At 34.3% G+C, this 17,372-nt stretch overlaps 1 protein-coding gene and 1 non-coding gene across 3 annotated transcripts; one reads left to right on the forward strand and one right to left on the reverse strand.

Annotated features, from left to right (window-relative positions):
• Positions 1-5,093: 5,093 nt before the first annotated feature.
• Positions 5,094-6,791, forward strand: LOC105785004 (protein RADIALIS-like 5). Of its 2 annotated transcripts, none has more exons than XM_052632541.1 (2): positions 5,094-5,603; positions 6,261-6,486. In XM_052632541.1, the coding sequence occupies exon 1, from the start codon at positions 5,323-5,325 to the stop codon at positions 5,584-5,586; it is 264 nt and encodes an 87-aa protein (XP_052488501.1). In that variant the 5' UTR covers positions 5,094-5,322; the 3' UTR covers positions 5,587-5,603; positions 6,261-6,486. The 2 variants fall into 2 exon arrangements, with proteins under 2 accessions (XP_052488501.1, XP_012466387.1); XM_012610933.2 differs by lacking the exon at positions 6,261-6,486 and adding an exon at positions 6,569-6,791 and having other exon boundaries at positions 5,095-5,603.
• A 595-nt stretch (positions 6,792-7,386) lies between these two features.
• TRNAA-AGC (transfer RNA alanine (anticodon AGC)) lies at positions 7,387-7,459 on the reverse strand. Its single transcript has one exon. It is a non-coding gene; the product is annotated as a tRNA-Ala (tRNA).
• Between the last annotated feature and the right edge of the window lie 9,913 nt (positions 7,460-17,372).

Below are 17,372 nucleotides of genomic sequence, written 5' to 3' on the forward strand. Positions count from 1 at the left end.
AACTCGGCTACCCGAGCTTTCAACCCTGCTTTCTCATTTCGGTATTCTAACAAGCTTTTCTCCAAAGCACTCTCTTGAGCTCGGGCGTCTTGAAATTTCTTTTCCCACTGATCAGTGTTGGTCTTTTCTTCCTTTATCTCTTGTCGCCATTGCTCCGACGTTTTACCCAAACCAGCTGTTCTTATTGACAAACACAGCTTCTTATAATCCATTTTTAGACTATCTAAATCCTCTTCAGCCTTGTTCTTCCCTTGCCTTAATTTTTCGACCTCCAACTTGTGGATATTGACATCTAGACTCAAACGCATCTTTTCCTCTTCTAACTACTCTATCTTATTTCTCAACTCCAAACTTCTTTTTTTAAAGTCCTGTTTGATGATCTCTAATTCTGACGGAACTACTTGTGGATGCTCTTCTATTGGTCGAGCATCTTTTTACCCCACCACCAACTGTACTCGGGGGTTGTCGTGGGATTCACGGCAAGTACTTTCATTCTAAGGGTTTGGTTCCAAGCATTCGATATTTCACGAACCCTCTTCTTGTAGTTATCTCCCTTGTATGAAAACTCGCACTGGGCCAACCCTTGCGTTGCCAGTACAAACTATCTTGATCTGTACTGCCTCAACACTAGCCAATGAGTGTATCCAATGGCTCCCCAAATCTCGAGCAAAGGAACCCAGTCAAAGTCCCCACACCGATATAGAATTTCATTAGAGATCATCCAAGAAGCCCTTCACTCAACGTCCTTCTCTTGGAGATTCTAAAGGATCATCATCCACTTCTCTTCTAAAATGTCGTCCCATCTTGGTGTGTCCACTAATTCCTTTAATGGGGAATAGTTTTCAAAGAAAACCTGGTAGAAGACCTTTTCTATCTTCCAGAAGTGGCTATGGAACCAAGCTAGCAAAAGCTGTGCACATTCGATAAACCTTCCCTCTCCCGCTCTTCAACACGAGCTCAAGGATCTGCCTTCCCTCTCCCGCTCTTTAACACGAGCTCAAGGATCTGAATGTTTCTGTTAAGATTGCTAAGACGAGTGTGACCCTCTTATCAAGCCTAGCGAACTAATCTGAGACCGCTTCATCCACGTGCCCTAGTGCCTTGGGGAAAACAACTAAACCATACATGCTCAAGGCGAAGACATCAACCCTCTTCTTCACATCTGGATGTGCCAAAATTAGATCTCGCAAATTTTTTCAAGGTATGCATTTGCTATCTCCTTTTCGCTTAATTTGGGTCGCGATCTACTGCTCACTCATTCCCGTGATATTCATCAGCTTCTTTAAGAAAGTCAGGACGTTGGCAGCTCTCGAATAGGCCTTGTCGACTTGAATCTTTGGGCACCGAAGCAAAGTCATGTATTCTTCTACAGTAGGCACCAAATCAATCCTCACGAAAGTGAAGCAACTGTATGCAGGATTCCAGTACTGAGCGAGAGCTCGAAACAAGTGCTTGTCTACCTTCATGTTGAGCAGATAGGGCAGATCACCATAGTTACTGTAGAAGAACTGTCTGATCTCTTTCAATTCTTGTAGGTTATTTTCGGTCACACTGATGCGAGTGAAGTCCCATAACTCTGACACGTATCCCTCCGCAAGACTATCACCTTTTCCTTATTGCATCTTCTCGAAGCAAATTCGAACAGCCGCATTATCTTCCACTTTATCAAGAAACTCACTTTCCATGATAAGCTCTCTATTAGATACCGAATGTGAATTAACACCTTTTTTAGGTTGAAAATGTCATTCAAACAAATTCAAAGCAAATCACAGCAAGTCAGTATAACACAAAGCAAAAAATTTAAAGCATATGAGAAACAATAAGTAAAGCACCTATTCGGTTAACCACTAGGATTTGGTATGGCTCTACCATTTTTTTGAAAACGAGGTCGACGTTGGTTTGAAAATGAAAAAAAAGGGAGTCGCCACCAATCCTTTTTTTTATGGGGTGTGATTGGGTCACCTCATAATAAAATATTTTTATTTATCAAAACAGATGATTTTTTTTGGTCTATGAAATTTTAAGAAATCGAGTTCGGGAGCCGGTTACGCACGGGGAAGGGTTAGCACCTTCGATGCGCCCAAAATTGGTACCGAGTTGATTACTTATTGTCTTAGTGTTGAAAGCTGGAAATTTGATGGGAAAAATACGATCCTCTTTTTATTAAAAATGCTTGAATGAAATCAAAATGATTGCTAAATTGCTAAAGATTCTCTCGTCTCGAGATATCGGAGTATTACATCCCGTAAGTTAGGACACAATACTTTGAACTCTCGAGCACAAGTTTGTCTTTAATTTCTATCGAAATTTTGTATTTTGAGATTTAAAAGGATATTTGGCTATTTAGGTTTGGCGAAAAGATAGAGACCCCGTAAGTTAGGGTACGATTTTCTCAAATTTCCTAAAACGCGAAATATTGCCTTATTAAAAAAATCTTTTTGAATAGTCGCGAGTACAACACTTAAAGGCGTACATTTATTTTATTTGGGAATAAACAAAGTGGATTATATCGAACAAAAACGTTGAAATATCCACGATGCAATGACATGAAATAAAATATAGTAACGCGCACCGGACAATAATACACGAATACAATATTATGCAAGTGAATGCCAATGATATGAAAGCGAAATAAACGAATTAAAGTACACGCAAAGGCAATAACCTCATAACATTCATCATTCAAATACAAACATCGATAAGTAAAGACCAATGAATTAAACAATAATTTTAAAAGGTATAAAGCAAATTAGAAAAAATGAAATAAAAAAACAATTCTAAAATGATAATGATGAGTTTAAAATAGATAATGCAAAACGAGAAGTTTAAGGTTAATAGTATACAAAACGATTTTAAAAAGAATGATATATATATAAATAAAACAAATAATGTATATAGATATATATATATATAAAAGTATAAAATAAGTAATATGAAAAATAAAACCTTTGAAAAGAAAAAACAAATAAAACATTTTGAAATAAATAAGTTGTGCTTAAAAAGGTATACTGAAACAATTTTAAAATAATAAAACTATTTTAACTAAATAATACATAAAATGAGTTCAAAATAAAAATAAATAAATGGCCATTTAAAGGAAATAGTATAAAATAGTTTATTAAAATAATATGTAAAAAAGGATTAAAATAAAAATATAAAATTTGCTAAAAATGAGAAGTATACGAAGAAAAAAAATAAAGGATTAAAATTGGGAATGTAAGGATTAAACTGTAACAAGGAATGAAATTTAGGGTAAAATACGTAATAAAATGAACTATGAGGATTAAAATCAAAAATCGCGCAAGGATCGAGGACCAAACGGGTGAATAAACCCATCCCTGGACAGGTGTGCGCTTTTCGGAGCGCCAGAGAGTGAAGGGCCCAATTGAAAACCAAACAACATTATGGGGTCAAATTAAAAAAAAAAGAAAGAAAAATGAACGTAGGAGTAAATTAAAATAAATATGAGTGCAAAGGGATCAGGGTTGCAAATAACCTAATTGAGGAAAACGCGCGGATCCCCCCTTGGAGCGGGCCGGGTCGTGCGCGGGTGGCTCTATACGCATCGTTTTGGGGCCACTGAAACAGGCCCCAAACGACGCCGTTTTGCGTTTCTTACAAAAGCCAAACTCTTTTTTTTTTTAATTCATTTCTTTCACTCTGTTAAAAGAAAACTTCAGCCTCTCAACTCTCTCAAAGCCCCCTTCCCAAATCCGGCCATTGCCACCACCATAGTGCCGGCGTGGCCGGTGGCCGGCGTGGCGTGGATGGGGTTTTTAGCCCTCTTTTCAACGATCCGAAGGCCAAGCCTTCTTAACCAAGAAAAAGCCGAAAGAAAGGACCCCTCTCCCCACCTCTGAGGGTCGATTCGGCGACGGAGAGAAGCCTCCGGCGACACGATCGAGGGATGTTTCTGGTGAGCCCTTTTCTTCTTTTTCTTTTTTTTATTTAGTGTTAAAGAGAAATAAAAAAATAAAAAAATAGCAGTAATAATAATAGAAGACGGAGAAAATCCTGTATTAAAAAAAATCACCTTTGTTTTTCTGTTTTTGTTTTTTTTATTTCTAATGTTCGTAAAAACTTTACAAAGATAAAGATCAAGGCCTTTATAGCCAGATACAACCATCAAATTTTTCATTTATCTACCTATATTTACTGCCATTACTGTTAGCATGTTTCTTTGTTGTTGCATTCAATTTTTGCAGGGGTTTCGAGGCCGACGGTGGTGACAGAGGCATGCGCAAGGAGGCTGGCGGCTAGGGGTTAGAAGACCTAGGTGCGGCGCACCTAGGGTTTTTTACTGTTTTTTTTTATTCTGTTGGGCTAGGGCTGTTAGGTTTAGTTTGGGCTGTTTGTAATTATTTTGGACTATGGGCCTTTTTTATTTTGGGTTTTGTTTATTTAGTGTTTGGTTTTGTTTGGGTCATATTGGGCCCCGGGCAAAAATGGGCCACTACAGTTAACACCACCGGTGTAAGTAGATCCCACCTCTTTATTTATATATTTATTTATAAATAATTGGAATATCTTACTGTATATTTGGTGGGGTTCCGAGGATCAAATTATTGGAGCATCAATGCTAATGGGAAGACTCTGTTTTAGGATCTAATCCCCAGCATCTGAGAAATTCTCAAGCAAAATCAATTTGGTGTTGATATTAAAAAAGACAAGAAAATGACTTTTATAAAGGGTCAGTTCTTTTACATCAAAGCTCTTGCTTAAGCCACCCAATCATATCCCGTTGTAGCCCCCAGGGATAAATATATATATTCGCCAAATACCAAAACTTCACCTATACCTTAATTAACAAAACTAAAAATTCATTCAAAATCCGATTTTATTGAATTAGATTTTAATAGCTTTACTTATATCATAATCTGATTTCTTTTTCTAAATTATAGATATAATCATAATCTAATTATTTAATTTTTTTTTTAAATTTCATAAGTAAAATAAGAAGTTAAGAAGTGTACTATAAAAATATAATAAAATATTTAAAAAAAAAAAAACAAGTGATAATTTTTTAAACAACACCGAGCTGCCATTACTCCTAACCACACCATCTTTGCTCTTTATAAGTAGCTGGCTTTGCAATTTCTTACCCATACCCTCCCTTGACTTCAGTCTTCTTCTCTCTCGACTAAGCCAACACAATCTGCTCTTCCCCTTCCTTTGGTTAATTAACTCTCCCTGCAAGGTCTCATCTTAAAATACATACAATCCTCTTTCACCAAACTTTTGTTTCAGCTAAAACATCCAACTCATCCAATACCTTTATCATATCCGTCCTTATTTTCATTCATCCCCAAAGTCATATAGTTAATGGCATCAAACTTTTTCACTTCTTCACGTGCTTCTGACTCCTACTGGACGCCTTACCAAAACAAGCTATTTGAGAAAGCACTAGCAATATATGACAAGGACACCCCTGACCGGTGGCAAAAAGTGGCGGCTGCTGTGGGGGAGAAATCGGCCGAGGAAGTAAGAAGGCACTATGAGGTCCTAGTGGAAGATCTCATGTATATTGAATCTGGTAAAATACCTATACCCAATTACAAAAGCACTACTGGGAGTTACAGAAGATGAATTGCTGGTGAGCTAAGGTAGGAGATTACTATTATTTCCCATTTCCAAACTTTCATTACTTATTCTTACCTCCTTTGAGTCTTTTCTACTTGACCTGTGCAATGTAAAATGCTGTCCACTTATGACAGAGGAAAGGCATGCAACCAATGTCTTCATAATGCCAACAAGAATTGAAAAACCTGATCATTTATTCAAATACTAAAGAAATTAAGATTACGGATATTGTATTTATGGGCAGTAAAAAAACCATAGTTTCTAGAGGCCAACCCTAACATGAAACATGGAAGTGCCCTCTAGCTCCAAATCACAGCATATGATAGGAAACTAACTTAGCATGCCACTCTCTCTTCCCTTTCGGCTAAACCGAAATCATTTAAGAATGTTGTCCGGTGTTCTTTCCCAAGCTAGGATTCACGGTTTGATGTTCAAAAATCACATTATAATATAAAAAGAAAACTCTTTTAAAGCAGTTGTAATCATCCATGTTTCCTCTAACATGCCATGCATGATGGACGCACCACCTTTCGTTTTCTGGTAGCTCGAGTTCACATCAAACACCGAATCCCCATTTCCCCACATTTTTTTTCTTTTTTTGGTTGATGTTGTTTTCTATAATACTATATTTCAACATACCATAAAAAGAGCACATGAAATCTAATCCTCTTTTGTTTTAGATCATATGCAGATGGTCCTAGAAATAATTCAAAGAGCTTGGAACCCAATATCATAAAATAAATAAGTTCGTCGGTGCTTGTCTTTTTCATATGTCTGACCTATACCAGTTTGTAACCAAAAATTTCATATTCCTCTGAAACCCTTCATTAATATTCCCTAGAATTACTCTTAGTCTTAAAAATAAATAATTTTCCATATAAACTAACATAGATAACCATTTGCAAATGCTTCTCTTCTCAAATATAAAATAATTAAATATTTTAATTATTCTAACATTACTCGTGTTTTTATTTTAAATCCTCCACAGATTGATGAAGAATCTAAAGCTCCAATGAAGCAAAAGCTACACTGTTTAGAGAACCTGTACAAACTAAAAAAAAAAAACATAAATTGTAAAGAAATTGAGATTCTCCATAAAAAATTCGGCTCTCTTAAGAGTGTCAGTTTCTTTGTATAACAAACAAGTGTATCAAACTTGTAAGTACAGTACTGGATTTTCCAATTTTAAATAAAATTAGTGTTATACTAAATATTGTGTTTTGTCTATTGAATCAATATTCTATTTACCTTGTTTGTTTCCATAGAAGAGAAATTTTCTTTAAAAAAAACTAGAAATAATACTTCAATTACTGGGTAAAGATTGTGGAGTTAAGACTAATACGATCAGCACAAAATCAGAATGATTACCCAAAAAATAAAAAATAAAAAGTAATAATCAAGATAGAAAATTGAAACGTAACTGATTTAGATAACATTGTTTCAACAATAAATCATGTGGATTAATAAAAACAATATTAATTTCCGTTTTCAACATTAAGAGAAAATCAAAATTGTTGATTGAATTATAAATTTGATTTCGTTTCTTGTATCCTAATCGCGATTGCATGAGATTTAAAGAATAAAAACACAATCGTAGAAAAGAAGCAGACAATCAAGTGAAGCAATTAATTGAAAATCTGGGTTTGGAATTGACTGCAAGTGGGAAAAGGAATGATATATACTGAGTCCTAATTTTACGAGGGAATCGGAGACACTTTTGTTTCAAGAATAAAAATATGGGAAAGGGAAACGCGGGACGGCGGGAGAAACTTTTGTTTCCATTCCAAATGAAAAACATATCAAGAATGGAGATGCGGGGTATCGATCCCCGTACCTCTCGCATGCTAAGCGAGCGCTCTACCATCTGAGCTACATCCCCTTTACGTTAGAATTTTTTACATATACCATTATGGATGTAATCTGAAATTTGACATTTATACTTCGGTTTTTAAAGCATTTTTTTTGTTAGTCTAACCATCAATTTAGACTTAAAAATGACATATCAAATTTAATCTATGTATATTTAAAACATATTAATCAAATTATAAATATGTATGTATTTACACATAGACAGTTTGGGTATAACATGTTTAAAAAACCAAAGGTAATAAAATTTATAAAAACTAAAAAGAAAATAGATCCAATCTATTCATACAATAGATTTAAGTTAACATTTAAAGCTCAAACTAATAACTAATTTGACAAAAGGATCTAATTAATATGATACTAATACTTTAAGAACTTAATTGAAATATTTTAAAATTTAGAATTTAAAATGTCTAACACGATTTTATTATATTTTTGGATGTGTTGGTTTAGAATGGAAAATTTCTTGTAATATTAGAATTTGAATGGATATATATATAATGTAAAACTACCACGAACCCTATGTATTATATTATGGATTGTATTTTAGCTTTTCTATTGAAAAGGACAAATTAGTTTCTATACATTAGATGAGTGAGCAAAACAACTCTCTCTTAAAATTTGGTATCATATATAAGGTATAATAACGAATTTAGTCCTCAATCTTTACACATTTATTCAATTTGACCCCTACTGCTTATTGGAATTAAATTAGAAATATTTTAACTAATAAGGCTAAAGAGTCAAAATCTCTTAGTAACAAATTAAAAAATAATAATTAAGCCCTTTTAAAATTTAAAAATATTAAAAAAAGGTTATAACATTTTTAAAATTATAAATTTTTATTAAAAAATAACTATACCGACCCATTAACATCTAATGGCTATAAGATTATAAAAACATTTGATCCCTCCTCTTTATTGGATCGGTATTATTATTTTCTAATAAAAATTATAACTTCTTTTTAAAAATTATAGTTTTTATGATTTTTTTAATAATTTTAAATTTTAAGAGGGCTTAGTTGATTTTTTAATTTGTTACTAATGTCAAATTGAATAAATGTGTAAAGGTTGAAAGCTAAATTTATTATTATCCAAATTGCATGTTTTTTTAAACATGTCATATCCAAATTGTCAATGTGTTATACCCAAATTTTTAAATCTCCCATCCAAACATGCCCTAGTTGTTATCATCCATTTTGGATATTTGGCTAAAAATGTATGTATTTACCAATATAATTTTAATAACCTAAACTTTTATATAAAGGTTTGTTGATACAGCATAAAACAATAGAGGAAGATAAGGAGGAGGCCAAGGTGGTGCAGTGGAGGCTAGTTCACTTAAAGAGGTTGAGAGCCAAAATAAGGATACGAGGACAGACTGGCCAAGAAGAAAGTTGCTCAGAATAACTTTAGGGTGCTAAAAGATCGATCCATTCTTCGTCGTTCCTTATGATATTCATAGGGAATGGCCTCTTGTCTATTGATGTGATGTGGTCAAATAAGCATTCAATCCCACTAAATGCACAAAGGATCTACATAGGCATATACCAATTTTCAATTATCAATTAAATCGTGAAACTTTTATTCTATTCAAATTAGTCACTGCTCCATAATCAATCTTAATCACATCAATTCAGCTCAAATAATCATCAATAACTCATCTCAATATCCATATAAGGCAAAATGACATGAACATGCAAAAAATAAATAGTTCACGAATCAATGAAATGCAAATCGAAATTTCAAGCTATTCATCGTCGACTTTCAATTTTCCTTTCTCTCTCGACGATTTTGTGTCAACGTTAGCTAAACAAAATCATAAAACATATGATATTTTAAAATTCCATTCAAATCAAAACTAGTCACAAAATCAAGCATACTTTACAATGTATTCAATTTAGTCCCTAAACCCGAAACAAACATAACTTTCAATCCAAAGCTTCGAATTGAAATCCAATTTCATAATTACTCATTAGGGACCTTCTATTTCTTATTCCTACATAAATCTCATGTCTATTTTACATTTTATTCAATTTGGCCTATAGTGTACGAAACTAACAATTAAGCTTTACAATTGAGTCATTTTCTTAATCTAAGTTTAATTTCTATCAGCTTAACACCTAAATCATTCAATTATCATCAATGGAATCTTTCAAAACTTTAACAGATTTATAAATTGGTACTTGGGCTAGCTAAATCTAGCGCCCATGACCTCAAATCTACAAAAATTACAAGAAAGGGACCTAAATGAACTTACCAATTTATGGTTTAATGCTTCAAAATTGAAAGGTTCCTTTGGTTCAAAAATGGTGTTCAATTTAGGTGAAGAAGAAAGGTGTTTGATTTTATCTTTCTTTCCACCGAATTTACACTTTTATACTTGGCTTAATGTTTGATTAATTTAGTTAATTATGTTTTACTTATAATTAATCTTTATTTCACTTATTTAATTTTATAACATCATAATGTCCACTAAGTATAAGTTAAATATGATCTAATTGTTAATTTGGACCTTTGGTTAATTGCAATTTAAGTCCCAAAGTCATTTTCTAATTAAAAATCTATAGCGATTGGACTTTACAATTTAGTCCTTAAGACTTAATTAACCACAATTTCAGCTAAATAGACTATCCAATTTTTAATTCATCTATAATTTAACTCTGTAAATATCTTTGTTTTATATCTACAGACTCGGCTTATAGAAACGAGATCCCGAAACCATAATTTTGGATACCACTAGAAACTAGGTCATTACATTTATTATTATTAAGAACTGGATTTTATTTGGATTTTAATGAGACTTTTTTTTTGTATCGTATTTTAGGTGGAATTTGATTTCCATTTAGCATTGGGAAAATCAAATTTTTCTTGTTTTGGAAATGGAAAATTTAGTCTTTTTCCTAATTCAAAATCGGTTGGTTCCAGTTTTTGTCATGTTATGATAAACTATATTTAATTGATATTATTACTTTATTTGATGAATCCTTGCATTTTGTGGTAGGTAAGAAACGCAAATTAACCACTGAGAATTTGGTTCATTGTGGCATAAGAGATTAGGTTATGTCTTTAAAAGGAGAATTGAGAACTTATGTCTAACAATGTTCTTGATCCTTTTGATTTTTTAGATACTCTAAAAAATATAAGGGTTACAAATTTTGTGATCTCATTACTAAGGTTACTTTTAAGATGGTTCATTGAAGATGTTGAGTTTGTTGGGTGAGAAAGAATTAAAGACATTTTCTTTGAAAAGGAATATGTCGATATTCCTCAATACATTTATTTAATTTCTATTAACAATGATCAGGAACAAACCATTATGCATTATATTGTATAAGTAGCAACTTTGGATCAAGACAATGTTGTTGAATCCACTAGTTAAGTAACAAACTCTATTACCTCAAAAACTAATGTCGTTAAGCAGGTTCAGTAGAGAAAGTATTATAACGACTTTAGTGGAATATTTTGACCTTGAGTCGCATAATATGGATGTTAAGTCAATGGGTTCTCAATGGTAACATTGGTGAGACGATTTATTTGTTACAACAACAAAAAAGCTTTTGCATTTGGTGATGCAGAGTTAATGGTTTGCAAATTAAGAAGTTCATTTATGGGCTTAAGCATGATTCTTGTTTGTGGTATTACAATATTCACCAAGTGATTATCACATTTGATTTCAATATGACTTTGGTTAATGATTGTATATATCACAAGTTCAGTAGGAGTAAGCGTAGTCTTAATCAATGCCCCAAGAATGATTTTGAGTTTACGAAAATTCAAACAAAACCCCTACATTTTAGTATTAGGGGGAGTCTAATGTATGTTTAGGTTTGTATGCGTTCATATATTGCATACATTGTTGGGATGTTGTGCAAATATTTGAGCAATTCGGGCATGGATAATTGGAAAGTAGCCAAACGATTCATATATCATATTTAGAAAACAAAATATTACATGCTCATGTATCAGAGGTTGATAAGTTAAAGATTTTCCGGTATACAGACTTCAATTTAGATGGAAATGGATGCAAAATTTTATCACTAGGCTGCAAATTGTGACAATAAATGACAATTCTTTATTCCAATTACAGTAGAAGGACATCAAAGCCAATGCACATAGACTTTAAATTCCTAGTTATTAAAGTAAGCGTCCAGAGTGGTTAAGTGCTTATAAAGAATATTGAGACAAACTTAATGATTGTGGATTCGTTTACTAAGTGACTACCACCCAAGGTTTTTATGGGCACATTGCTCATATGGATGTAACATCATTTTAGGATATTCGGTTTTAGTTGGGAGTTTATAATTTTAAATGCTTTTTTGCTATAGACAGATTTTCATTTATTTTAATTTATATGTATATTAAGGTTATTTTCTGCAGAAATAAGGTTTATTTGGTTTATTCACAATTTGATTTTGGTAAAACTTGATCTTACTAAGGTTTAAGGAGGACTAGTTGTAAATAGACATGTTTAGATCACATTGTATGTAATTTCCATGCTACATATCCATACTTGATCTATGTCATTTGGTTGTGTTAATATATGTGATTAGTGATGAATTTAGTTAAGATATATGTAACAAAAGTCGTCTTGGTTCTATATTAACATAATTAATCGACAAGATTGTTCGGAATGCCTTTTGATATGTTCTAGATGACTATGTTCTAGATGGAGAAATCCTGTACAAAAAAGGGAAAGATCAAGTACTGCTAAGATGTGTGGACGCAGTGGAAGCTAGAAGAATTCTAGAAGAAGTCCATGAGGGTATTTGTGGAACACATGCAAATGGTTTCGCAATGGCCAGGCAGATCATGAGATTTGGGTATTATTGGTCTACTTTGGAAAGGGATTGCATCAGCTATGCTAAGAAGTGCCATAAATGTCAAATTTATGGTGACAAAATGCATGCACCTCCTTCACCTCTTCATGTTATGACTTCTCCATGGCCTTTCTCTATGTGGGGTATGGACGTCATTGGGCCAATATCGCCCAAAGCTTCTAACGGGCATCGCTTCATCTTTGTGGTTATTGACTACTTTACCAAATGGGTGGAGGCTGCTTCATATGCAAATATCACGAAGTCAACTGTTAGCAAATTCTTGAAAAAGGAAATCATATGTCGATATGGAATGCCTGAGAAGATCATATCTGATAATGCGCTAAATTTGAACAATAGTGCAATAACGGAGGTTTGCAGTCAATTCGGGATCAGACATCATAACTCGTCGCCATACTGTCCAAAGATGAATGGTGCAGTAGAAGCAGCCAATAAGAACATCAAGAAAATTGTGGGAAAGATGACCGAGACTTACAGGGATTGGCATGAGAAACTACCATTTGCTCTCTTTGCTTATAGAACGTCTGTCAGGACGTCGACTGGGGCAACACCTTTCTTTTTGGTTTATGGCATGGAAGCAGTTTTACCTATTGAAATAGAAATTCCTTCTCTCCGAGTGTTATCTGAGTTGAAATTGGATGAGGCAGAATGGGTTCAATCTCGTTACGATCAATTGAACTTAATTGAAGGGAAAAGGCTAAAAGCTATTCGGCATGGTCAGATGTATCAAAAGCGGATGATGTAGGCCTACAACAAAAAAGTTGGTCCCAGAGAATTTAATGAGGGGGAGCTGGTGTTGAAAAAAATCCTTCCTATACAAAAGGATTTTAGAGGGAAATGGATGCCAAATTGGGAAGGTCTGTATGTTTAAAAAAAGCCTTTTCAGGGGGAGCTTTGATTTTGAGTGAGATAGATGGCAAAGATTTGCCAAATCCCGTAAACTCAGATTCAGTTAAAAAATACTTTTCTTAAACAAAAAAAAAAGAAAGGAGAGGCCAATGTGAAAACCCGTAAAGGGCACTTTGAGACCAAAGGGGATTTGAGTTGAAAACCCGAAAAAGGGCGGCTCAAATGCTAATCAGGCGACACCTCCGGTAATCTTGCAATGATTGAATCAGTGGGAAAGAGGACGCAACATCTTGGGGCATCGATAGAGTACTGTAGATCTTCTAAAGCACATGTCGGATTCAGAGTGGTCTTCAGGAAGTTTGTGCAGAGAAGTTCAAACTGCGATATCTGGGGCACCTAGTCTTTATACTATTTATATATGCTTATTCTTGGAATACCTCATTCTTTTTCAAGATACAAGTCAAATCATCTTTTATTTTCAATATTCTTGATAATTTATTCATGGCAAGCTATGCTCTCAAATCAATACTGTTTTATCCATTGTTATATTCTTTTCGCAAGCATGTTGCATTAGAATAATGATTAATAGACTAATAAAACTTTCACAAGGGAAGTTTTGCATATTACTCTAGAAGTTTCTAAATAATACGAGAACCTGAAACAGGACTATTGTTTAGAACGCACCTAGTTTAAAGGTTGAAATATCTGGGAAGGAAAGGTCTAAATTAAGACTTTCTCTTTAGATTTTGTTGTCAAAAGCATTGATTGAACAAAGTGACAAGATGTCAGGTTGGTGACAAAGCTTCATTGAACAAATAAGCAGTAATCACCAAGCAATAGAAATGGGTTTCCTTGGAGTGAAAAATCCTTCATTCGTGCATGGGAATTTGGTATAACCCCCTGAGAGGGGTATAAAGGACCAAAGTGTTTCACATTGCGATAAGATAAGATTGAGAAGTAATGTTTTTCTACCATTTGGTTATAGTGGAAGGATGATACTGATGTTGCATCCCAGTAGATTGAACTTTGAAGTTCACAGTGGGGGCAATTTGATTGAGTGTTTTTGAAGATGCTAGCCGAGCAAGAGTACGTTGTAGTGCGTCAGTGATATGGCTTTAATAAACTTTGAGTAATGACTACCTAAGCGGGATCATTCTCGGAAAAAAATGACATTCTGCATTCATTCAAATGTCACTCATACACGTCTAGTTAGGAGCAATTGATTCATTCTGATCATGACATCCTAAGCACTAGGCATAATTAAGTTCATTATACAGGTCATGTTCCTCAGAGAACTGATCGGTGAAACCACCAGCCTTGCCTCCCTGGGTTTGCAGCGGAGCAGACTGAAGATAGCAGATCTTGCCTTCTTGTACTGACAACGAAGCAGATCAAAGACACCAGCCTTGCCTCCCTGGGTTTGCAGCGAAGCAGACGGAATAAAGCAGATCTTGCCTTCTTGTACTGACAATGAAGCAGATCAAAGACACCAGCCTTGCCTCCCTGAGTTTACAGCGGAGCAGACTGAAGATAGCAGATCTTGCCTTCTTGTACTGACAACGAAGCAGATCAAAGACACCAGCCTTGCCTCCCTGGGTTTGCAGCGGAGCAGACGGAATATAGCAGATCTTGCCTTCTTGTACTGACAATGAAGCAGATCGAAGACACCAGCCTTGCCTCCCTGGGTTTACAGCGGAGCAGACTGAAGATAGCAGATCTTGCCTTCTTGTACTGACAACGAAGCAGATCAAAGACACCAGCCTTGCCTCCCTGGGTTTGCAGCGGAGCAGACGGAATATAACAGATATTGCCTTCTTGTACTGACAACGAAGCAGATCAAAGACACCAGCCTTGCCTCCCTGAGTTTACAGCGGAGCAGACTGAAGATAGCGGACCTTGCCTTCCTGTATTGACAACGAAGCAGATCGAAGATACCAGCCTTGTCTCCCTAGGCAACAGCTGAGTAGGTCGAAAATGGCAGATCTTGCCTTCCTGTACTGGCAGCAAAGCAGATCGAAGACTAGTCTTATCGCCTTGACGTAGCAATGAAATAGATTGAAGCCACAAGGGCGGATCTTATTTTCCTGGCGTCGCAGAGGAACAGATTGAAGCCACGACGGCGGATCTTATATCCCTGATGTTAAGGCTTGGATTAGTTGAATTTGAGCGGATTGAAGCTGTGGGCAGTGAATCCTATCTCTTTGGCATTACAGTGAAAAAGATTGAAGTCACGACGACAGATCTTATTTCCTTGGTGATGTAGTGGAGCAAATTGAAGTCACCATAGCGGATCTGGTTTCCCTAACAAAGCAATTTAAAAGATTGAAGCCACAACGGCAGATCTTACTTCCCTGGCGGTGCAGTGAAGTGGACTTGAGATAGCAAATTTTATTCTTTCGAGCAAACTGAAGACCCAAATCCTATCTCCTTGATGTTGTAGTGGAGTGGATCGAAGCTCTAGTTCCTATACCTCTGACGTTGCAGTAGGATGGAATGAAGCTCTTTGAAGAAAAGGGCCTTGAAGTCCAGCACGACCAGGCAAAATTGGTCATTTCTAAAGTCTTTGCTCCATTCTCGTTACACGATAATAAGCAAAGAGGGGCAGCTGTAATAGGCCAATTTTGGCCTGATTAAAAATCAATTAAATCCAAATCATTGACCCTAAATCTTAGCCCAATTACAGTGTGGCCCAAAGTAAAAATTTTCAAAGGATAGTAGCAACCCTAGCGATTAGCAAGATCTCACCACCGCAAGAATCGCCCATCGCCTCATCGCCGCACCTTGCCCATGTTCAAGAATCGGTTCCATCACCCACACGACGCAATCACCCACGATCAACGATCCTCTTGCGTCTATTATGCACGTTCGTTCTACAAACGAACCACGAACAAAGAAGATATACACGCAAAGAAAACAATTGTAAAGGTTTTGAGTAAAGGCTATATAAAAGCCAATCGAATCTATTAAGGGGGGTTAGCAAAAAAATATTGTATTGAAAGTTAAAGAAAATAAAAGAAAAAAAGAAAAAGCATTTTTTAAGGTGACAAATTTTAGTTCTCTTTTTCTATTGTTTTTTACTGTTTCTATTTCATTTTGTTTTTCTTTTTATTTCTTAAAACAAAAAATAAAGAGAAGAAGGAAGGAAGGCTTACCGTCGTGAGATTCGCCGAAAGGCAACCTCGCTTCGTCGTTTCATGGTCGGAAATAGGAGAGGACTGGAATGGTGGAGTAGATGGAGAGTCATGCACATTTGTGGGTGGTGAAGAAGTGATTTTAGGGTTTTAAAATTGGCTTTTATAGGGCATTTTTAAAATGGATAATTTGCTAATTGATCCCTTTTATTTTTACAGTTGCTTTTAAATTAGCTTATTTATTTCTTTTAAATTTTACCATATTTTTTAAGTTGTTTCAAATTAGTCCTTTGTTGCTAATATTGTAGGAGGTTTGGGTAAATTTATTCCTCCGATCCTTCCCTCGCTACGCGTGTTTTAAATTACTCCTTTCTTGTTTTTATTTTCAAATTCGGCTCATAAATTACATTTGGCTTTTAAATTTAGTCCTTAATTTGTTTTTTTTAGTTTTTTTATATATATTGTTAATATTATTTATTAGTATAATTATTACTATGTTATTATTATTGTATGTGTATATGTGCGTATATATATATATAAGTTAATATATATTATAAATGTTTTAAATATATATGTAGTACGTATATATTTTATTATCATATTATTTTATTTTTATAGTTTACATATATTATATACGTATCCTATGTTTTATTATTCCTTTATTTTCTTAGCTTTATATACATATATATGCATTTATATATTCGTATTTTATAACATTTATATATTTTCAATATCTTATAATCCAAATATTTTTATTATAATACGTAATAAATATACACCTATATTATTTGACACCTTTATTAATATATCTTTCAAATCTCTTTTATATATACATATGTGTCCATGTTTTTTATATAATTAGTAATATATTATGCTTATATTTTATTTTTATCTTTTATATAAGTCTTTTGTTTATATATATATTTTATTATGATATGCATTTCATACTCTCAAAATAACATTTTAATTTTGTCAAAATATTAAAATTATTTTTATGATTCAAAGATTTTCAAAATAAAAACGATATTCAACGTTAGGGATTTTCGAGGAAAATTGAGCCCTAACGTATTGGGTTCCGATTTTCTTTGTTAATTCCAAATAACCGAGAA

The sequence above is a fragment of the Gossypium raimondii genome, chromosome 1 (genome assembly GCF_025698545.1).
Source record: "Gossypium raimondii isolate GPD5lz chromosome 1, ASM2569854v1, whole genome shotgun sequence".
NCBI lineage: Eukaryota > Viridiplantae > Streptophyta > Magnoliopsida > Malvales > Malvaceae > Gossypium > Gossypium raimondii.

What these genes read in the sequence shown, in the direction of transcription:
- LOC105785004 (XM_052632541.1), top strand. Translation starts at nt 5,323, where the DNA reads ATGGCATCAAACTTTTTCACTTCTTCACGTGCTTCTGACTCCTACTGG.